Below are 24,113 nucleotides of genomic sequence, written 5' to 3' on the forward strand. Positions count from 1 at the left end.
TGTTGCTGCCTTCTGCACATTACTAGCTTCCAGAGGAAGTGTTGCCTTCATGTCTTCTGGTCTTGGTGGAGTGGCTGTGGGCGTGGTAAGGAGGCTCCACTGCTCTCCCCAGTTGCATTTATAAAGGATCCTCTCCCAGTTCCAGTGCCCTCTCTCTTTCTGTCAGCATGGGCAAGGAGTGGATTTGGTCAATTTGAATTCTGTTTCTGTCTGTAGTGGTCTGAGTGGGGACAGTGAAGCAAGGGGGAACAAAAAACAACATGCTTTGGGAAAGCTTGGTGGCCTCCAAATACTTCAGTTGCCTCCAGATTCTTCATAGGGTCAAATCATTGTGTGTTATCACCTACCACAAGGTCAAAAAATTTCCATAGTTACTTCTAAACCGAAAGTAATACTTCAGGTAACAAAAAAAAGCTACCTTTTCTTCCATGTTCAACTATAGAATATTGTGTGGGTTTTGGTTGTTCTTTGTTTTGCTTTATTTTGAAGTTTAAGAGTAATTAGAGGTGCTTTGTGTAGAAACTCAGCATAAATCTGGGCCAGTAAAGCTTTTCCACTTGATTTTGTGTTGGTTTGCTTCATATGTGTCTCAGTTACACACATATTGGAAAATTAATGGAAGTTCTCAAAATGTGAATGTGAGACTGATTTTTCAGAAGTGACAATTTGTATGTTTAAGAGTTAAAGGAACTAAACAGGACTGAGAATGCTGTGTATGGGGATGATTCTTGTGTCTCTTGTCACACCTTGGTTTATTAGTGCATCTGCCTTTTAATTAGGCAAGCAATCATGTGATCTCTGCAGTCATGAAGACTAGAAGAATAAGCTATTTTTATTCTATGTAAATTCTTAGCATAAATTAATTCATCATGCATGCACAATTGGGATCCTTCAAATATTCTGTTTTTAAATCTGGTACTTGATTCATTTTGAGTTCAGATTTGCATCTTGCTTTCTGTACTTTATGCTGTGGGTTTGTGCCTCAAGCTTGCTGAGTAGTAAGCACTGGATTTCTGTAGGCATTTAAGCTGCCCTACCAGTTTCACCTGTCAAGTATAAGGAAAATTCAGAGAAGGGATGTTCAGGCAGCTGAATAAACCAGTTTCTTGCTTTTAATTACACACCTGGTTTGACATTAGGCTTTTCTAATCAAAAATACGATTAAAACCTCCCATGTTATATCAAACATGCAACAGAAATTGAGTTTATTATTAGCCTGTGCCAATGGCTGGCTGCTGAATGTATCTGAATACTTTGGAATTTTATGCATCTTATTAACAGTCTGGTGACATGAAGTAAATGGTAGTTTTCTTTTAAGTAAACTTCACTTGATACTTCTGTATCACTAGGAAAATTTATTCCATCACTGATTAAATTGTCTTTTATCTTTCCTCGGGAGATTTCTTTCTTTTGTCCTTCTAATTCTCTTCTCCCCTTCCACTGAGGAAGGAGTGAGCAACTAGCTGGGTGGTGCTTAGCTGCCTGCCAGGGATAACTCACCACAAGCTACCCTCAAATGCTGGATAAATTCAAAGGCATATGTGTTGAAAAGAGGATAATTTAATCTACTACAGTTTTATTGACACACTGTCTTAGATTGCAAAGGGAAACAATATTGGAAACTTGCCATTATAAAAGTGATGACTTGTCATCTGGAATGCCATGTGCAACATTGAGCACTGTTTTTTACTCAAGTAAAGAGTGTTTAGCGATTCTTTATGAGATCTGGCTGTAGAAAGCAGTGAAGGCTAGAAAAAAAATACTGTTTGGAGCATATTTCCTTTACTTCATGATGTGCTAAGCAGACACTCAATGAAATGGAATGCAAGTCACAAATCTGAAAATTATTATAATAAATGTTTTAATTCCATGTCTAGTAAGTCATACTAAAATTCATGCTTCTTGTGTTGTTTAAGCAAACTAGCAAATGAGAGTTTTAATATTTGTAGAGAATGTGTATACTACCTGAGATGGAAGTATCTATTTGGTTTTAGGATCAGTTACAACAGTTTAGAGAAGGATGTGAATTTTAGCCCTTCTGCTAGAGTTTCTTGCCCCCGCACTGCTTTTAAAGCACTTGGAGTGTGATCAGCTGGGGCAGGACTCTACTAAAGTGAACTCTGGGTGTGACCTATTACAAAGATATATTTAAACTGTTTTGTACCTTAAATTTCTAATGCACGTGGGTTTTGGTTTGGAGAGCAGCCAGCTGACTTTTTGTCTCTTGAACAGAAACCACAAGGTCCTGAGGTTTCATGTCCATAAAGTGGCTACAGATATTTTTCTAGATGAGTATTTCTTGCAAGCCTGAAGTCCTGAGCCATATTTTCCACACTTTATTTTACTAGTAGGTCATTGTCAACCTTCACAATTTCTACCACTGCTATTCACTCTAACTAAAATTTGAAGATGGTGATCTGCTCTCTACTGTCCCCTTTAAAATGATCAGTGCTCTTCTGAGCACAATTTGGGAGCTCTCTCTCAAAAGCTTTAAAAATTGTATGTGGAGGCCATTGATTAGACACAATGTTTCATCCAGTGTGGGTGAGTGATGATGCATTCTTGAGAAAATATTTCTTCATTGACATCAGTCTGTTGATTTCTAAAAGTGAATACACTTAATTTCATTGGGGGGTGTCAAGGGGTGCTGGTAACCCATGTCTTTGCAAGTTAAATGGAATACATTTGATTGAATAGTAACAGCTTTGTAAAACGGGTAAATTCTGTTCAATTTCCCATGGAAACAAGATTTAATGCAATGAAACACTCTAATTTGTCTCACTAATATGCTTCTTCAACAAGAATGCATTTTCTTGTTCCTTTCTCCTGGAAGCTGGACAGAGCTTCATGTCCTGATACCCAGAACAACTCTTTCTGAAAGCTGTGTTGTTTTTTAGAGGATGTGATGTTCAGTGCCATCTTATGTCTTTTCTGACACAAAGGAGGATAATCTTATCTGTTAGTGGTGTAAGAAGTAGCTGACTGATTTGGTGAAATACTTGTCTTCCATAGGTAAGATGAGAAATTAAATGTGGATCTCATGTTTGTACTTTAGCAGAAAACCTGACATGTTGGAAGGCCAAACTAATTATTTGGCAAAAGTATAGTTTGGCCTAATTTTCTCCCATCACGTTGAATTCTTTGACATGTGGCTGAAATTTTTTACTCTTGGATGTCAGATATGGAGAGGGAAAAAGTGTGATCTTTCAGGGTGTATATGTTGTGGTAATCAAATAAATACTTGCAAGTGATATTTCAAATCCATCCTACATGGCATATTTCCACTATTGTACTCTGTAGTCTGCTTGTTTGGAATTGCTCTGAAGCTCTAAGGTATGTTACACATACCTTACATACCATACATACATTACACTTGGCTACAGTGAGCTGAACAACAGTGCTACACTGCGGGAAAAATAAAGCAAACCAACTAGTTTTGAGAAGTATAATACTGAATATTCAGGGCTGACCAGCCCCTACACTTTCAGAGGATACCTTTGCATTGCTTTTTTGGAGTGCTTCTCAGTCTCTTTATTGGTCTAAAACATTGGAAACTACAGTAGTGTAAAGAAACATTTTTAACTTGCTGAGACTATGCCAGTTTCTAGTCTGATGTTAGAAAAGTGATGTAAGAGTTATTTAGGGACGTAGCCCTGAATTTCTTACTGAGTTGGGAATGACCTGATTTACAGAAATAAATGATTTATTATGCATTGCTTAAATGCTTGTGGCTGCAGTGCTAAATATATATCAATAATATTGTTACAAATACTTACTGTCCCTAGAAATAGTTCAGGTGAGTAAAAGAAATGAGGACATTAAGGGCTATAGTTCTGTTTAATCTGTCTAGGTAATAAGACTGCTTTGAGAATTTCTGCAATCTGGAATAATTTTCATTTTTTTTCCTTGGGGCTTAACATTAGCAAACTTGAGCATGTGTTTTGGTGTCTCCCTGAATTGCTACTTGTCTAAATTAGGATGCTCAAGTAAATTGTCTTCTCTGGTATATTATTAATCTACACACTGAACACACCTTGCAGTCTATGTTGGCAGCTTCTGTGCTGTTTCTTAGTGTTATATAGCCCACACTTTCATACTCTTCACTTTTAAAAGTTGCTTGCTGAATCAAGATTCTAATTGCTATAAAAACCTAAGCCTTTTATGATCTACAAATCTTATGTATGTAAGTAATGTAGGAAGAAATACCTGAACCATCACAATTTGGAAGTACATCCCCTAGCTCAATAATACGAGTTTCTAGGTGGAGTTAACCATTGTGAAACATTTGGATTCCTAGTTATAAAACGGAGGGATCGAGAGATAATGGATCAGTGCAAACAAAATGGATTTTGAATAATATTAAACATCCTATATTTCAATAAAACACCAATTTTGTTCAGTGTATTGGGTTGCAGGCATAAGAGTGCTGTGTGTTTTGGAGTAGATGAGAAATTTTCTCCTGGGGAACTGATTTTGTTAAAAAATGCTGATGTGATTCAGTTAAAATGCTCTGTGGGAATCCTGGCAAAACTCTTGATGGAATTGATAAACCCTCCTTGGTGCCTTCCTGCTGTGCTGGAGCTGCCGGCTCCTGGCAGGCACTCGGAGGCTGCGCCATACGGGGCTCCTGCTCCCCTCCCAGGCTGTGGGGCCACACTCCCTCCCTCTGCCTGGGGGTGAGGAAGAAGCTGTTCCAAAACTCCTGCTTCGGAGTCAGCAGGAGTCTGTTAGCCAGGGGGAAAAAAAAATCTGGTTTTGGATTTTGTTTTTCTAAAGACTGAGTTAGTCTCCAAATCACTTTCTTGGAACCAGCTTTTTCTTTAACTTTGCCATAATTTGGGGATGAAAAGAAGGTGGGGGCAAAAAGAGGTTTCAGAGGGAATGCTTTATAGCAGGCACTAGTAGGCACTGAAGGAGGGGGCTGAAGGGCTACATGCACAGATGGTGATAGACCGTGCTGTACCAGTCTGGGAAAATGATTAATCAATACTACAGGGACTTATTCTATCACTAAGTTCTTTTAATTTGGCCTTATGTTTCTGTGCTCAGGAGTTCTGTAAGAGAATGTTCTAAATGTGATGCTGATTCAGGATCATGATGGTTTTTGAAAGTAATAAAAACAGTTCTTTGGGTTTTAGCTGGAACTTGATGCAAACGGCAGTGAAGAGAACAAATGTTCTACCCGTGTTTCTAATTGCAAGCTGCATAAATATGGCTTGGATTTTAATTAAGGGGACTTGGGATAATAATACTCATGAATAGGAAAGGATAAGTGAGCAGGATTTTAAATGCACATTTTTCATAGTCCTATTGCACTTGTGTTGCTTTAGGTAACCTTCTTTCTCATACTTCCCAAATTTTAAGAGTTTGCATTTCCAACTTTATTGATCTCTTAAAAGAAACCCTGTTACTTCACGAATCTTACTTTTGACAAACTTAAAAGGAAAAGTAAATTACACCAGTGTAATTAATTAATTAATAGTATTGGAACTTTGAGGTTCCTGATCCATTTCTTTGCTTCATGAGTTACTGGAGGATGTTGTCATCATTTATGGAGGATCAGTGCTGAAAGAAGAAAATGTTTTCCAGTGACCACAGGACTGCTTATCTCTAATGTTAGTCGTCTTCCTACTTCTTGACTTTTCCTCCTTGTTGTGTTCCACTCCCTCACACAAGTTAAGATTTTACTAACCTTGTTTCTTTTAATACTCCATTGGAATTTTCTGCCTAAGCTAGAACCTCTTTCTACTCTGTGCTGGGTTCTATTGCTGCTCTTAGGCACTTCCTTCCCTCTGATATTCCTTGTTCAAAACATGCCGCCTTTTCTCCCAGTCACAGCTTGAAAGTTTCCTGTTCAGGACATAGTTCCAGTACTTCCCCAGGTGTTGGCAAACAGTTCTCCCTGCAAGGTGGTTCATCACATCTTCTCTTCCTGCCCTCAGCCTCAGCTCTTCAGTCTGTCCTCTAGCTGTCTTGCTTGTTTGATTCACACCAACCTGCTGATGACAATTCCCTCTCCCAGTGTACACGTGCTTTCCCTGCATGTTGAGTTCTTGAAGTTTGTCCTGATCCTCTCCTCCCATTTCTCCTTCATGCCCAACCTCTTTCCTGACTCTTTTCATTTCCCTTTTCCTCCCCATCATCTGTCTGCCACCTTTGCAGTGTTTCAATTTCTTCTGCTGCTGTGGATACCAGTGGTGACTTGACTGTGGTTGCTGGAAAGGTAGACATGAATTGTCTGTTGAGTTGTCACTCATTACATGAGTTGTCTGTGTCAACCTCAATCCAGCGGGAGCTACACTTCTAGGAAAAGCAGCCTTGAGCCAAAGAACATTTGCTTCCTCCATTTAAATGGCTCATGATTGGATCTAATGTGTGTGGGAGGTTGGAGCACACCTGAAATCCTCAGATGGTAGTCAGATTCTTGAAAATATTTACTCTCTATTTGTAAATATACATGTTGGAGGCACAGAGAAGGACACTTAGGGGACAGACTGGTTCTTTTAGGGATCTTATGGTACTAAATCATAGGGACAATTAAAGAGTTATTTTGTTAACAAGATATTATGATTAGTATAGCACAGAATTTGTTGTTAGAGTGGCACATGAGTTGTACAAGAAGAATCAATACTGTGCAATTTATAAGATAATTACAGAATTTATAATGCAACTTCACTTATAATTTCTAATCACCTTTGCAGATCAAGATAAATCTTTAATACATGTTTTGCTGTACCAATACAATAATCATAATTCACACTTTACATTTGTATGAAAGAATATGAGTCACACCCTCTATCCTTGGAGAAAGGAGAGGAGTTCCTTACTTAGGAGTAAGTTTAAATAAAAAGATGCATTAAAGAAGAACGCAATGTGTAAACCAAAATCACCTAAGGCTGAATATCAAGATTGTAAAGTAGTATGCTATAGGATGTTTTTTACAACGAATTAAGAAAAATTATCTTCTTTTAAAATGTTTGTGTTGACCAGATGAAATGCACAAATGTCTTGTAAAGAGGCACTCTCATGTTTATGGGAGGAAGATGGTGAACCAAAATATTCCTTTAATTTTTGTCTTCTGAAAGTGCATATGTTTGAGTCCTAGAAATGCAATATATAGTGTAACCTCAAGTGATGTTCACAAAGCTACTTGAAACAGGCTGCTACTTTGCACTGTCATGCTTAAGTAGGACATAGAGCCCCTAAATACCCATGGAAATTTAAATACAGGGAACAAAAACTAGGCTTCGATCCAAAGCCAGTTGAAGCTGATTAAAAGACTGCTTTTGGCTACTGAGTGCTCTGGCTTAAGCCACTTGCAAGCTTGATTTGAGTTTCAGGTGTTCAGACAGACTTGTCAGGTTTGTTAAGCTTCTATTTTTTCCTTCTGATTCGTATTCGAGGTACTGTCCATGATTATAGGAGAGATCCCAGTGTGTACAGTGCCTGAAGCCTTACAAATTTTCATTACCAGGTTCTAAAGATAGTTAGTAGATAATACTCAATACCTTAACTATACTTAATCACCAGATCATGTATTCTTATTTTTTATGGCTTGACACTGTACACTGTTAAATCACAGGTATACCTAGTTGTGTAAGATATGCCCACAATTAGAATAGAGGTGAGGAAAATACCTTTACATAGTTTGCGGTTCTTGATTTGGCTAGTTTCAATGTGCTCCTCCATTCTTCCCATCCTGTTAGTTATCTAAACTTTGCAAGCTAGGAAACAGAAGAGAGCAATGTTGTTCATGTAAGATATGTCTGTAGAGTTACAAATATAGGTTAAAGTGAGAGGTGATGGCCTGCCTGACTCAGATGACTGTTTTGTTTCACTTGTTTGCATGCTTATCTTCTGTTTTAGAAATAGAAAATAAAATATTTACATTTTATGGTAATGGTTTTTTGAGTGCAGTCCAAGTTAGTTCCTTCACTTTATTTCACTTGGCATGTTTCCCCACTTATGTTCAGACCAGCCTGTAAAATTAAAGCTGTATGTAATTATTAGCTCTCTGTGTGCTATGTCTCCAGTTTCTTCCAGTTGAGAAAGTTGGAAATTCACTTTTGGAGTTGAGTGAAGATTGTGTTCCAAATGTTAATAGAAGTGTAGGGCTTGTTGTCTCTTCTAGCTGAGCCCTTTTCCTCATGTACTATTCAGCAATAAAATTTTCCTCAGGACGAAAATGGCTTTGGAAAACTGACCTACAATTCTGTAAAGAATCCTAAAGTGTGGGTTTTAGCACTTGAGGGTGAAAATGTTTGCATCAGTTTGGGGGGATAAATTAGGAATTGTTTTAACTCATTTTTTTTGTATTTTACTTCTAGGTTCCAGCAAGATGTGGAGTGACAGTCCGAGACAGCCTAAAAAAAGCGCTGATGATGAGAGGTCTTATTCCAGAATGCTGTGCTGTTTACAGAATACAAGATGGGTATGATTTGTGGGGAATGCTTTTTTGCCCTTAGAATCTCTTATTGGAGCTACCCAGAATCACCAGTTCTATCCAGTTGTTGTTTACAAAGTTTAGAATTTTATGATACTTTGCACTAAACAATTTTCACATCACAGACATATTGAGAAAAATGTCTAAGAAAAGGCTCAGGCATAATATTGAGTAATATGAGATTATGGCAAAACACTCATTAATCAAACTCATGCTAACCAAAAAAGTATTAATAGGCGGGCTTTACTTCTTGGTTTTGTTTCATTTATCTATAATGCATTCTTAACTAAACACAGAGTACCCTTGGGAACAAAAAAAAAAGTTTTCAGCCCCAAAAATTTGCATATTATCTTCATGTCCACAATTAGCCATCTCTGTGGAACTCTTATACAACAGGTACCTTAACAAACACTTTATTTAATCAAAAAGCCATCTGCCACGTAGGAAATAAGGGATTGGCCACTACTAGAGCTGGTTGAAAAAGTGCATTTCCTTCCTGCATTTTGTCCAGGGAAGGTGTGCTTTGTTTGCTACATACTGAGCTGAAGGTCTTGCTTCTAAAGTTTCCTGCAATTAGACTAGGAAGTAACCCCCCACGGAGTAACTTTTTAGCTGATCTTACAACTTTGGCAAGAGACATGCAAGGGCTTGTGTGCTGATGCTAATGAGAGGCTTATTTGCACTTTAGAGAGAAGAAGCCAATTGGCTGGGACACAGACATTTCCTGGCTCACGGGAGAGGAGTTGCATGTGGAAGTTTTGGAGAATGTGCCGCTCACGACACACAATTTCGTATGTACTGGGTTTTGTGAAATGTTGAGTGGGGTTACATCAACTTCGTACTTTCAAATTCAAATTACCAACTTGGAATATTTTGCATCTGTGGGATGTGGTGGGAGTTGCAAAAGAAGTTTTTAATCACAGTAGCTTAAGTGAATTAGATAGAATGGTATTTGAAATAAGTGATGCTAGAGTACTTGATCACCCTTAAAACTTTCATGTTTTGTTGGAATACACCCTCTAAAATCTATAAATGTAGGGGGGGTTATACCAGCACTGCATTGCAGAGCTGTAATAATAATAATCTACTATTTTTGTATTGCTGTATCTATAAAATGTATTCTGGGCCTCCCTGCTGGCTCTGCAGCAGCAATTAACTAATGAACTAACTATTCCCAGAGCAGTGCTGACATCATCAGTGATGCAGTGCACAAATATGTTTTGACCTGATAAGGCACCAAGTAAATGGAAGCTGCTAAACAGAATCTGTCTAAATGTTTCCAGCTACATACAAATCCTGGATACAATGTTTGTCACATTGGGAAGAAAGATCTTCTATTACAGCTTAAAACAGCAAAATTCTATCTGCAAGCTGCTTCAATGTATTTAGCTCAAACAAGCTGTTTGGGTTATGGCTACTTAAGTGAACTCTAGTTGGCTTAGTATTTTTTAATATCCCTTTGAAATTCTGATTATTACATATAATAATAGAACTAAGAATGTGTTTTTACACTAAGTATTGTTAAGTTTGAAAATTAACTGAATCATTTCCCCCCTATAATTTGGGGAGAATGCATGATCACCCTTCTGTGATTCTGAATGTTTCTTGAGTTTCAGTAGTCAAAACTACAACTATATGTGTATAACCATACATTAAAGCCCTATCTCTCTCTCTCTCTCTCTCTCTCTATATATATATATATGTATATGCCAGTGTGTATTTCCAGTCCTGTGAGTATTAGAAATATTCTTTGGCTTCTGGAAAAGTTAGAATATGAAATAATATTTCAGCAGCTTTTGTTTTTATAGGTTGTATCCAAATAAATTCTCAGTGTTTGTGTCTAGCATGATAATAGTGAAGTTTGGCTTCAGGTTTTTTGCTCTTATTCTTACTGCTAGTGAAGTGAAGCATTAATTCCAAGAAACAGTTGAAAGATATAATGCATGAAAATTGTTTCAAAAAGGAAACAATCTTTCATGTAAATCTGTTAGATACATAAAACCGTAGCTCCAGCATCACAGAAGAGGCTTGTAAGTACACTTGAGAGAGGTAAAAGCAAATAGCCTATCTTGGTCTTGCAGAAGGACTCTAGGTAATTGTGACTATTTTTGAACAATGTAGGTACGAAAAACGTTCTTCACGTTAGCGTTCTGCGACTTCTGTCGAAAGCTGCTTTTCCAGGGATTCCGCTGCCAGACTTGTGGCTACAAATTTCACCAGCGCTGTAGTACAGAAGTGCCACTGATGTGTGTTAATTACGACCAACTTGAGTAAGTAATCACAATTGATTTTCAAGTTGAGCCTTTTAATAAGTATACAGCTGTCAGTGATTTCTTGTGTTAAATCTGTAATTCAGGAAGTCAGAGGAGGTGCCTACAAAAAAAAATAAAAATAGGAGTTCCACTGTTCTTGTGAGACTGCTTAATTCATACTCTTTCTGTGCTAGCTCAGACAACCAGTTCATATTCCTTTGCTGGTCTATGAAGTGCTTTTTTTGAAGCATGAATAGGGTTGCTGAGCACTTGACTGTATCAGACAGACTACTCATTGTTCACAGTTGTTATTATTAATCAAAACTGGTTCTTTATTGTGTGATTGCTAGATCCCTGTTTAAAATTTAGCTGTGGATTTATTCTCTTTAACCTGAAAAAATGTTGAGACACTAGTTGATTATAGTGAAATTGCAGATGGTTTTGCAGTAATTGAAAATAAATCTGCTAGCAAAATTAATGCCTAGGTAAGAAACATAAAAGAGAATGACCCAAACAGTCCAGTGTTTTTGGACTGAGTTACTGATCTATTGGTGTAAGTCTTTGATGTAGATTTAGGATCCGGTGTAAACTGGCTCAGTTCTATTAGATTAGTTTCAGCAGAGGCTATTAAGTCTTTTAAAGAGATTCTTTGTATAAAGAATAATTTAAAATGCTATTTTTTTCCACAAGAATTAATTTAATTTCAGTTTATTTTGGTATTAGTAACTGTTCCCATTGATATCTCTGGAGTTTGTGCTCAGGGTGTAAGTTTATCTACTAATAGATATAAGTTGTGCATTCATGAAGAACCAGATGTTTACAATTCCAGCTAAAATATTAAAAAATTAATTTCCACAAAAATACTTTTAGCAAATCTAACAGATTTAATGTGTTTGTGTGATCTTTAAATTTAGAATTTAATCAATAAGGTTTTTGGGGTTTGGGGTCTTTTTTGTAGTTTTTGAGTATTATGTTGTGAAACTTCTGGGTTTTGCACAAGTTAGGTTGTTTTTGTTTTGTTCTTGCCTCACAGTTTGCTGTTTGTCTCCAAGTTCTTTGGACACCACCCCATACCACCGGAGGAGGCCTCCTTAGGAGAGACCACCCCAGCATCTGGATCATACCCCTCAGTGCCCCCCTCAGATTCTGTTGGGTATGAACTTATTCCTGCTGTTTAATGACATAACATTTCAGTACTATGCTAAGAAACACTCAAAATACTACTTAGCAGCTCTGTATTGTTGTAATCTGGCTTCTCATGCAAATATATCCACCTATGCTTAACTTAAAAGAGGTGAATGTTTTCATTCACACAAATTCTATAAATTAGTAATGAGCCTAAGTTAAATGTGTGTGCAACTGTCTGTAGAACTGGGCCATTACCTGTTAAACTGATTTTTTCTACATGATAGCTTAGACCTGGTCTAAACTGGAAAGATTTTATACTTAAAATTAATATAAACCAAAATAATATCCTCACAAATTCTTTTAGCTGGTTATCAAATTATATTTTTTCTGCTTTGAAGTGGCATACCTCAGTTTCAGAATAAACCACATTACTATAAGTCTGATGTGAACAGGCACCAGTTCCAGGTTCTTAATACTGCTTTAGTAAATTTTCCACATACACTGCTTTAGTATCCTCCAGATCAGCTGTCTTCTTCCTGTTCACGTTGGGGTATACCAATAGCATCTGTTTGCTGCAGCTCCAGGTTTTGTAAAAGTAGACCTCTAAAACTGACCATCCCCCTGTATTTCCAACAAAGATTCTGGACCCTTTCTCCATGAAGAGATTAGAGACAGTATTTGAATTAGGGTCTCAGTAGCAAAGAGATCGAAGAGACCATCCACCATTAGATAGTTAAACAAATGTCCAGGGAAGAGTAACTCAGGGATATATATCACATTCAAGAAATCTGGTGCATATTTATTAAGAACACCAAATAAAGAAGCCTTCAGAAAACCATTCCCGGGACGTGTGCTGTGTGGCATTGAGCTGAATGTGGCAGAGAGGCTCTCTTGGATTCGTGAAAATTGTGCCTAAACTAAAGCAGAAACTCACTGGAAGTTACACAGGCACCTCTGGACTCTTAACTAGAAGATAAATTCTCTGGACAGCCAAGATTACTTTATGGAAGACCAAATAAAATGCCTCCCAGGAAAACAGATTGACAGTCCTGCAGAGGGAACCCCACTTGGTAAGTATAGAGATTATGTGCTTACTTGTACTGTTTTGTGCAGATTCAAGTGAGTTCAAAATTACTTCTTCCAGGTAGTGAGTGTTGGCTTTAGATCCCGTGGATATTAGTACAGCAGATTGTGGGCAAGGTTGCCTGTCAAGTATTTGTCATGGTACAGCCAAAATTGTAACTGGGCTAAAACTATTGCGTCATGAAGAAACTTGTTCATACCAATTGTGCTAAACACTAGTGGATGTCAAAGGCACTATATAGCCCTAATCCTAATATTCCAAATCTTCCTGCTTTTCAATTGCCTTTGCCACACATTGGTCCATTCTTACCAGCTTGTGAGGGTACAGCAATATGGATTATCTTGATACAGGCACTGCTTCAGGCAGTCTTAGTTTTGTGAAGTGAAAACAGAAAGAAAAAACTTGAGACCAGAGTTGGTTAATGCCTTGAGATCTTTAACTTCACATACATAAAAATGTTAACATTTAAATATACTTGCTAGTTGCTCTTTAGGAGCTTTTCTCAAGTGTTGCATCTATAAATGTTTGTAATTGCAGAAGATGTAAAAGGTTTTTAGCTTCCTCCTTTCTGCATTTTTGCTTTGTTGTGCACTTTTTTATTAAAAAAAAAGGTATACATCATGCCTGCAAAATTCTGTTCATTTTGAAAACGGTTTATGGTTATCAGGTGGTGTTCATATGTAATATCCATGTTAGTCATACAGTGTTCCTCAGCATCAGTGTATGTAATATTTCGTTTCAAGAAGTAGCTCAGATGTTACTGGATGAGCATATAGCTCTGTCCATACCTTTTTCCAGTTTCTTGCCTTTCTCTAATAATACTTCTCCCCTTTTAAAAAACATAATTTGGAATAAAATATGGAATATTTTAAAATATTAATCTAGCTAGTGGAAATACTCATCTAGCTGAATTTTAAAAGATGGACGTTTTTATAAAAACGTACACTCACCTGTGGTTTTGTTAAAGAGTACTGCTGCAATATGGGACAGCAGCGCAAATATGGGATTGAAATTTGAGAGCTGAACAATGAGATGGAAAATATGAGGAACTCGCACTTTAATAACACTTCCTAGATTAATAATTGTTCCTTTGATTTCTCTGTTCTCCCAGCGTCTTGCACGGAACAGCTCACGGAGGAAGGGATGTTACTAATCTTTTGGTAAACCTGAGGAAAGAGAAGGCAAACACGCTTCTTCAACTCTAGCCTTGTGAAGGGATCCCAGCAGCAGGCAAAGTGCCCAAAAGAAGGAAGTTTGTGTTGCAAGACAAGTTTGAGAGCAAAGGCGTGTGTGACATGCTGAGACACTGTCAAGGGAGCAAATGGAAAAGTTTGAAAGAGAAAGGGACAAGGAAAAGATCATTGGACATGATGCAGAAGTTGTTAAACATGCTGGAGAACTGTTTCACTTTGCTCATGTGTAACATCCTAAAGCAATCCAGGCCTATAGCCTTTTACTCTTAACTGTGAGCCATAGGCAATCCCTCCAGGTTTTCCACCCCTAGTTGAGGGAGCACATATGGTCCCATTTCACATTTCTGAACCCCTATCAAAATTGTGTCCAGCCTCCACGTTATGTTTTGTGTCCCATTTTAGTTCTTTCCATTTGCACTATCCTGTTGTGCCAAAACCACCATTTTATTTACAATCTGCAGTTAACTGGAAAGAAAAGCATAGGTCTCCCTGCTAAGAGCCATTTGTAATAAAATTGAAGTAAGGAAACTGTATATCATACATTGTATTTGTTTTGTTCATTGCACTGTCATGAAGTTTCTTCTCCATCATGGCTCGTAAAATATGAGCAAAGAATTTCTGTGCACCCAGTTCCCTCAGTCTCAGATACATGAAAAATAGAGAAATAAGCAAGTTGGCAACGTCTTGTCTCTCTGAAAAACAACGTTTCCCAATATGCTTCGTCTTCTAAGTTGGAGGAAGAAAAGGGGAATGTCTGGTGCACCGTTCTTGGAAGCTTGCCAGTCCTTGCCTTTGAGCACGCTCCAGCTTGTGATTAAACACCTCTGCTTTCCTTTCTGTCTTCCAAATGTTCACTGATCATTCTGCTTCAGCCGAAGATACTTGAGTGTCTAGAAAAACTTCTGAAAAGCCAAGGAAGCAGAGATACAGACATAGAGTGTTACAATAATAATACATTTCATGCTACAATTCATTTTAGATCCTGTGGTGTGTGAGCATAAGCTTTGTGTTTTAATTCATAAAACAATGAACTTTTTCCCTGCAAGTTCTGGCACCAGACCTTTTCCACATTTCTCCATGTAAATGTTCCCAATGTTCCTACAATATCCAAGTTGAGTTGATAGGCATTCTTGCTTTGTGGGAAAGGTTTGGTATCAGAATCTTTAAATCAGAATTAGAAAACTCTGTCAGTCCATACAACAGGTGAGGGAAACCTCTTACTCTCTAGAACTTTATTTGGAAAAACCTGCTAGTGAACTGGACCTGGTTTGGAGGACTAACAGCAACAGCATGGTTCTTTTGATAACCCCTGGTATATGAAGCTTTGGGGAATTTCAGGCTCATCAGCTTTGATCTGGGCCCAAAAGCCATTATGAATGAGCGCACACCATTGTGATAATCCTGGCAGTTGTTTTTCACCTACAAGCCAACATGGGTGGAAACAACTTATGGTATAAAAAACTGAGCTAATTTGTGTGGGACATTGACTGTTACAGATCTGTCCCGTGGTGCTTCTACGCTGACTTCACAGGGTGCTGCAGGAAAGTTGTTTTAGCTTTTAGTTACAAACTGGTACGGCTGTCCTTTTCTCCAAATTGGCATTTGATTTCACATTATTGGGTATTTCCAGGCTGCAGGGATAGGGAAAGAAAAAATATTACTGTTTTCTGGCGATGTCTATGGAGTACCACAAAATTTAAATCAGAACCTATTTGGCCTTCACAATTTAAATTTACCTGCTTGCTACTATAGCTGAAATGCCATTGTATCCCAGACCCTTAGCAGTCCTTGGAAACTTCTTGGAACTGGAAGTGTACTGTGTTCTTCATTAACAGCAGTAACAGCAACCAAATCCAGTCTGGTGTTAACACTCTGATGTAAACAATAAAAAAACAGTCAAAAGAAAGCCTTGATACACATTTTAGCTTGCAGTAGGTTTGGTTTGGATATGAGTGTGTGGCCTTACAGATAAATAGTGTGTGCAACACTGAGCCCAGTGACTAAAATGAGATGGACTTGTTCAGGGTGTGAGGAGGAGAAAGAAAATTTCAGTCCAGGAGAGATGCTGTCATTTTAAAAAGGAATTGGTGCACACCTTATAATTGAAGCTAGGTGAATGTGAATTTTCAGTTCAAGCATTTGCTCAAGTACAGCAAAATAAAAATACAGTTAACAAAAACTTGAAACCCAAATACACCTGTCATGAGCAGAATTTCAAGAAAAATCTTTCCTGCATAGACCAGCTCTTAAACACTTATGAAACATCACACTGGTGAGTAAAGGACATGAAGGAAAATCTGTATTAAAATTTTCTTTTGCATTTGTAAAGTGAACTAATTTACATCATTGCAAGTTCTAAAATCCAATGGACATCCTGCATATGATTTTTTAAAATTGTGTGTCTACGTAGAGCGTAACATATGCAGACATTTTTCTGAGTTATCTTTTTCTTTCTTGTGGACCCAGTTTTCTGGAATAGTAAATCTGTAGACACATGGGCACTTGCTGTGCTTGGTAAAGGGCATAAAAATTTTACATCTTACCAGTTATTTTTGTTTCTTGATAAAGCATCTTTCTGTTTTGCCTGATAAAAAGGGAGGGAACAATGTGTAATCTGAAGCATATGGTCCAAGGTAAAAGCATGTTCTGTCATACTGCCAGGAAAGGTTATAACATAATAGATTGAGATTTGACAACTAGCAGCTTGTTGCTTCAGAAACCAAGAATCATTTGTTAAAAGAATACCCAAATCTAGGAGGATGGGAGAGAGTTATTTATATGCTTCTAGAAGGTCTCCTTTAGCAAGGTGACTGTCAAATGTTCACAAAGGCCACAGGAAAAACATGAACTCAGATCCTGATATTCAGACTGTGCATGTTCCTTAAGCCTCAGACTGTTATTTTGGAGGTGGGGTTGTTTATTTTTTTTGCTTCTTTAGGGTTTTTTTTTTTTGTATGTTTGGTTTGTTCAGGGATTTTTTGGGGGGGGGAGGGTTGTTTTTTTGGGTTTGTTTTTTGGGGTTTTTTGCAGTGTGTTTTTTTAGCACTATGCTTCCATAGCCTAAGAGCTGTTTTTGGAACTGGCTTGGAATAAACAATGTCACCCTTTTCCAGATGATCATATCTGGCCCTTTTAGCTCCAGTGTCACTTCTACTTTTCTTGAGTAATTACTGTAGGAACAGTACAGATCAAATCAGAGGATCACTGAACTACAATCATGAAGAACCACACGTTCTTTGTGGTGATGTGTTTTTGATAGATCAAGATCTTGATGCAGATCAAGATCCAGCTTTTGCCACACAGGCAGAAGCTGGTGGTAACATTTTCTGAGCTTGTGATCAGGCTGTCTTAGCTAGCAAACCCCTTGTCTCTTCTACTTCACTAGTTATCTTTTTCAAGAAAAAATTCCATTTAGCAGAAATAACCTACTTTTTTCAAAGTGTCCAAAGTGACCCCAGGACAGTGTCTCAAGGACACCCATTAATAAAATTATAATGGAGCATATGGCTAACTGCTTATGAGGTTCCCATCTCTGGATTCTTCGTTGTCTAAAGCCCAGTGATCCTCCAAGTAATAGCTTAGAGACTGAAAAAAAATATATATATATAATTCTTTGCCTGCAGTCATTTTCTAAAGATCTGGACTTCCCCGAGTAAGAATTTAATGATTAGAAAAAGCAATTCAAGTTGTTTTCAAACACGGTGGGATGTAGCATGCTATCTGTGTTAGCAGCATGCTGGACATGATGACCTGTGACCAGAAACACAGGAGTAGCAGATGACCATTTATGACTCAAAGGAGGATGTAATTGAAACAATATTGCCTCAATCTGGTTTTCTCTCCCTTGGCTTACTCATGATCACAGAATATCTGATTGCTTCTGTTTTTGTCATGTGGCAGAGCTCAGATGGTGTGTCACAGTCCTGGTGCAGTGTTCTAATGGATGTTGTGATATATTTCCCTTAATTTCCTTATTACTTGAAAACTCTCAGCAGGTTTAAGCAGGAGTTAATGCTCCCACCAATGACAGTACTGGCCTGGTTGAGACATCTTTTAGACTTCTGATAGTCTTTTTATGCAGCACTTGACATGCTTGCCTTAACATGAAAGTAGAGTGTCTTTAAATGTCAGTCAGGTCCTGCATTTGGATCTGTGCAGTGTCCCATCTCCTGATATGTGTTCTAGTTGCATGATTTACTTACAAAATCATTCAGAAGTTCAAAACCTCCTCATTTACAATGTTTTACCTGAAGACACTTGGGTAGCAGTGAATAAAAACTTTAGCTGAAGTGTATATACAACAACTGCATTTAAAAAAATAAATCTGAAATTATAAACAACTTGTGAACTGCTGGGTTTTTCAAGGCCCTTTTCCCTCCCTTTCTCAGGGATTTGGCTATTGGTAGTCTTAGTTCATTGCTTCCCATTATCTTCCCGATATATATGTTCTGTCATGTGACAGTAGGTAACTGCTTATTTATTTTTTTTTTAAAGTGAAACAGGGTTCAACCCCCTGCTTTTTCTCTCCTGCCCCACTTCCCAAACATATTCAGGAATTTCATTGGAAGTTTTACTAGACTGTTACTTGAATTAGTTCACAAGCACTTGGTTTTGCCATTTTCAATTGCGCGATTGTTGGCCAGGAAGGAAAAGATGACAGGTACTTAGGATACAGATAGCACTGAGTTCTGGGAGCAGTGCCAAAGTGGATAAATTTTTTAATGAAAGGTAGGATAGTGGGCTATAAAACAGACTTGTTTCTGACAAAATGCCAAGATGTCCTGTTGAAAATGTTAGTTTCCCCAAAGGTTTTTGAGGAGGCCAGGGAGCATTGCTTACAGGAGGTGGCATCAGGACCTAGTGCTGCCATATGCTGCTGTTGATTTTATTTCTGAAGCTTCTCCCTGTGGACATTGCCTTTGTGGGCATGATAATTAGTCCATGAGTCATTGAATGGCTGGAGGACTCCACTCCTTTTGGAACTTATAAAAAGAAACCAACCCTTAAAAACCTTGTTGTCAGATACAATGTATATTTTAACAGAAAGTTTTCTTTGAAAAAGGTGGCAAATGTTTTCATTAGCCTTTTGCTTTATATCCATTAGATTGAATCATTAGGCTTAACAGTGACTGACCTTGACTAGAGTAAGAGATAATTGCCAGTTTATTGCACTTTAACAAAATTAATAGCAAAGAAGATAACCGAAGAAGTGACTTTCTGCCTTTTTACAAACAAAATCCTGAGTGTTTAGTTGTTTTGTCTTCTGAATATTCAATTCATTATACCATAATTAAAGACTTTATCTACATTTATGACTGGCAGTATTTGCATTTCTTCAGGAAGCTTGTTTGTGTATTCTGAACACTTTTTCAGTCAAACCTATTGCATTGTAGCACTGTAAATAACATTTGAAGCATTGTGCTATTCGAAATTGTTTCTTAAAGGTTGATGTTAAAAGGTGATATGTTTATTTTTACTATCAATGATACACTGGCCATTTTATAGTATCAATAATACATTATTATTAATTGATGAGGTTGAATGACCAGATGTAATTTTCACTCTTTCTTTGCTGAAAAATAACCCCATCCATCCATTTTGTTTTATGACATTTTCTGACTGTAATGTTAATATGAGATATTAAGTGTTCTTAGTTCTCAATTGGTTTCCATTACAATGAGTGTATTGCATTGACTCAGAGGTGAGGAAATTGCAGCATGTCTTGCTATCTGCAATGCATGTTGGGCAGCATGAGTTTTTCAGATCATGATTTATTATTACTGGTTTGGTATGATAGAGTTTTCTTTAACTCAGAGCACTTCACAGCCATGGGATTAGGTAGTTTATGCAACAGAGAGTTCTTGCAATTGATCATAGGGGAGTAGAGACCATTCATTATAAATTGTTTTTAATCAGGGCTTTAGATAAGTTTTTTTGTTATGTATTATTGTAGTTGAAAGGACTTACCACACCCACTATGCAGTGTTTGAAGCCATTTGTAGACCTAAATCCTCTTTTTCCTTGACTTTGTTTCTCAGACCACCAATTCTCCCTAGTCCTTCTCCTTCAAAATCCATTCCAATCCCACAGCCCCTCCGACCAGCAGATGAAGACCATCGGAATCAATTTGGGCAACGCGACCGATCCTCTTCAGCTCCCAACGTCCACATCAATACAATCGAGCCAGTCAATATTGATGTAAGTATTACTAACAGTTAGATCAGGAACAGTAGATTTGTTGTATTCCTTGTGAATATCAGTGTGTTAAATTAATTGTTAAATTCAAGTGCTCTGTTTTTAAGATAATCCTCAGTGGTCTTTGAGAATCTTCAAAGATAATTCTTTTTTCTCATAGATTCTTTTTTGCTGTTGAGAGCTGTAAGAACACAAATAACCCATTCTCCAAAAGCAGAACTGCCTTTTGACAGTCCTGTCCTTTTCATTTTCAAAGAAACATTCTGCCCCAAACAACTGCTGGTTTTGGGTTTTTTTTGTCATTAGTCCCAAGGCTCATGCTGTTAGCTGTAGCTAGTAACCACTCTTGCAAACCATTTTGTGTTAAACACATTGTAATGCAGTATAGAGACTTTTTAGAATTTGTATTCCAAGTAATATTTTTGGCATTGAGGGAAACTAAATACTTAAACTAAGTTCATGTATTCTGATAGTTCCTTAAGAGTTTAAGAGCCCAGTACATGTTGTTCTGAGCATTCCTTTGGAGTGTTCAGAAACTGCTACACTTAAGGTTTTTTCCACAATTCTGAAATCTCTAGATGGTGAAATGTAACTAATAATAATGGTTGGTATTAACGTAAGGACAGTTAGGACCTTTTGAGATGTTGCCTTTTGCTAATTTTGCTAACATACACAGTTCTTATTTTACCCTTAATCTGCTCTCTGGAAATTAGTCATTTGTCAGGTGAGCAGTCTTAAAATCTGCCTGGACACTGGGGCACAAAATCTGTTTTGCATGTGAGCTGAGGAAAAGTTGAAATGTTAATTTTAAGAGTATAGCTATGTAGACATTTGCATGTGGTATATGGCAGTGATGCAGCTGAGGCATAGCCAGTGCTTTTCACAAAGCACAGGGGTGTAAGGGAACAAATATAATTATGGAACAAAAAGGGAATAAATGTAACAGTTAACAAAAAAAAAAAATTCGTTATAAAAATGGGCATACAAAAGAAAACTGCTAGAATTTTCTATTTCTGTTTATAAAATCCTTAGTGTAGTTTGCTTTTAGTCTAGACATGTTGCAAAAGATACTTGGAGTTCACAGAGGATTGCAAGTGAAGAAAGCTGTCTGCAGTTAGTAATTTCTGAGAGGAGCAGTGTGCCTGGCTATGCAAATCAGGTGTTGGTACAAGAAAAAAGGAAGCAGGATTCATTTGACTGATGTACCTCAGTACAGAAAATTGATGTCCTAAGTTCTGATATGACAATTAAAATCATTTGGGCTACTGTTAACAGGAACATTTGACTCTTTCTATTTCTTCCTGTGTTTTGACCAACTGCATTTTTAAATCAACATTTTCTTGTCAGCATCTCTTTTGGATGGTGTACATTTCACTTTACTACAGAGAGATGCTGTTTTAAAGCAATTTAATTTTGAGAAGTGTGGTAGTTCTTTGGAGTCATTGCTCCAAATGTAAGTCAGGGTAGGAAACCGATTTTATTTCTTGGACAGTGTATGACGCTATGAATTCTCAAATTTATCAGTCTTGATTACAGAATGTAAATGTTAATACCCAAACTAAACACAGCATTTTATTTTTTTATAGGACTTGATTAGAGACCAGAGTTTACGAGGAGAGGGAGGTAAGTAACATTTAAACTAACTACTGTCTTACATTTAATTACACAACTGCTTTGTCTCTTCCCGTTACCCTACTTCCGTCTATAAAACACAGCCACAATGCAAAATATGACTAGAACACAAAAGTGAATTTACATTTGCTTGTCCATGAACTTAGTATTTGTTTCACGAAGACTTGAGTCATTTGCTGGTCATTCTGGGAGTGGGGGAGATGGAAGGAGAAAAAGTTTTGAAGTAGTATCTAGTTTTTTTAGTTTTGAAATTACTTTGCACTTTTACTTTTTTACTCTCTCTCACACACACACACACACACACACACACACACACACATAAACACTTATTCACTCACATGGCTGCACACAGATACACTACAACTTCCCAAAGATTTTTATGCCTGTTGTTACCTTTTCACCCATGGAAACAACAGGAGTTTTCAATGAAAACCATCATGGTAGATGGGCCTTCCATACAAACTGCTGCATCCTAAAGCAGCTTGAAATACTCCGCTTCTTCTCCCCCTCTACCCCTGCTGAAGTTGCTGCTTTGCTGTACTGCATGCCTGTGCTAGTCTTGGAAGCAGATTATTAGGATCTTACACTAAAGCCTGGTCTTTTTTTGTTTCCTTCAGTAACTCACTGCCCTAATTCACATTTAAGTCAGAATTAGTGCCAGAAGGTTTATTTTTCTTCACATTGTGCACGGGCCTCTTAAGTCACTTCTCCCACTGGTTGTTAAGATCCTGGAGAGGGCTTCTTATGTGCTGTATTTATTCCTATGAATATAAGAATAAAGCAGAAATATTGAAAATAGGGAAATACTAAGTAGACTAGGCATATGACAGTTTTTTCAACTCCAAATCAGTAACACAGTTGTCTCCTACTAATTTTAACTTGCTTCAGCCATAAGTATGGGTCTGAATTACCAGATTACTTTCCTGGTCTCAAAGGTTTTGTTCTGTAGGCTTTCAATATTTGTTTTTCCCATGCAAATCTGGTATTTGGTAGGATGTGTTGTATTTGATGGAGCTGTCTTTAATAATGCCAGCAATAGGCACTTTTAAAAAAGGAATTTCCTTTAGCCCTGCAAGGTACTAATTGCAACTTGCCAGTTTTAGTTTTGTATGTGTTGATTAGGTGTGGCTCTCCTGAGTTTTGCCCATTTTGTCCAACATTTAAATGTTGTGCGATCATGTTGGTTTTAACTTTTGATCATAAACTGTCTGCTTGGCATCTGAAAACAATTGGCTATTTCCAGTCCTGAAATGATGTTCTTGGGAATTGACTTTTTTTTCCTTCAAAGTTCAGAAGCAATCTTATGATTAGGAGTCAAAGCATCCTAGTTATTTCCCATGACTTCTTTCATTTCTTCTATGTGTCTGTCTTTCTGTCTCTGCCTGCCCGTCTCTTTCTCTCTAACAGCCCCTTTGAACCAGCTGATGCGCTGTCTTCGGAAATACCAATCCCGGACTCCCAGTCCCCTCCTTCATTCTGTCCCCAGTGAAATAGTGTTTGATTTTGAGCCTGGCCCAGTGTTCAGAGGTAGTTGGGCTCTTCTTTCTTGTTTTCACCCAAACAAAATAAGTAAAACCACAGATGCTGTTTGTGCCTCACCCTCACACCGTGTGTATGTAAGTGTGTGAGTTTATCAAAACACCTCTGTTTTTTGCTTGGCCTGGCTGGAATGCTTTGAATGTGCTTTTCACACATACTCACTTTCACCTTTACACGCTTGAAAATGATTATAAATGAAGTCTGACTTAAATCTTCAAAAGCAAGGAATTTCATAGTTGAGGTTTTTCTGCAGACCTTAACATAATTTTTCTAAACAAAGGTCATTGGATTGCATTGCAGTGATTTTAAAGATAAAATGATGTCCTTGACTTAGAATTTCCTTGACTGTTCAGTTTAAGTCAGTTCAGTGCTATAACAGTCTTCTATATTTAATATTCTTTGTTTTGAAAAGTGATGTAGGAAATCAAATGTGAATTACAAACATTTCCATTGATATCTTGTTAGGTCTTAAGCTTTTCAAGTAACGTGTCATGTCAGCTTTCAACAAATACTTCATTTTGACAATGTGCTATTGACACCACATCGGGGCTCTAGATGGTTTCAGTAGTTTTTATTTAGTTAGTAAATTTGATTGAAACAGTATTTCTGTCCTGTGCTATGTAAAATAAGACACTTAGATTTTCATG

General features: G+C 37.5%; 1 protein-coding gene across 4 annotated transcripts in view; it reads left to right on the forward strand.

Annotated features, from left to right (window-relative positions):
• The window catches only part of BRAF (B-Raf proto-oncogene, serine/threonine kinase), a 76,638-nt gene that overhangs the window by 33,196 nt on the left and 19,329 nt on the right, over positions 1-24,113 (forward strand). For all 4 annotated transcript variants that reach the window (XM_086884937.1, XM_086884938.1, XM_086884936.1 and 1 more), the window contains 6 exons: positions 8,328-8,431; positions 9,132-9,234; positions 10,565-10,713; positions 11,729-11,848; positions 20,139-20,298; positions 21,882-21,918. In XM_086884937.1, the coding sequence (XP_086741063.1) occupies positions 8,328-8,431; positions 9,132-9,234; positions 10,565-10,713; positions 11,729-11,848; positions 20,139-20,298; positions 21,882-21,918 (673 nt within the window). The remainder of the gene's footprint in view (positions 1-8,327; positions 8,432-9,131; positions 9,235-10,564; positions 10,714-11,728; positions 11,849-20,138; positions 20,299-21,881; positions 21,919-24,113) is intronic.

This window comes from Cyanistes caeruleus, chromosome 4 (assembly GCF_971803275.1).
Source record: "Cyanistes caeruleus chromosome 4, bCyaCae1.hap1.1, whole genome shotgun sequence".
NCBI lineage: Eukaryota > Metazoa > Chordata > Aves > Passeriformes > Paridae > Cyanistes > Cyanistes caeruleus.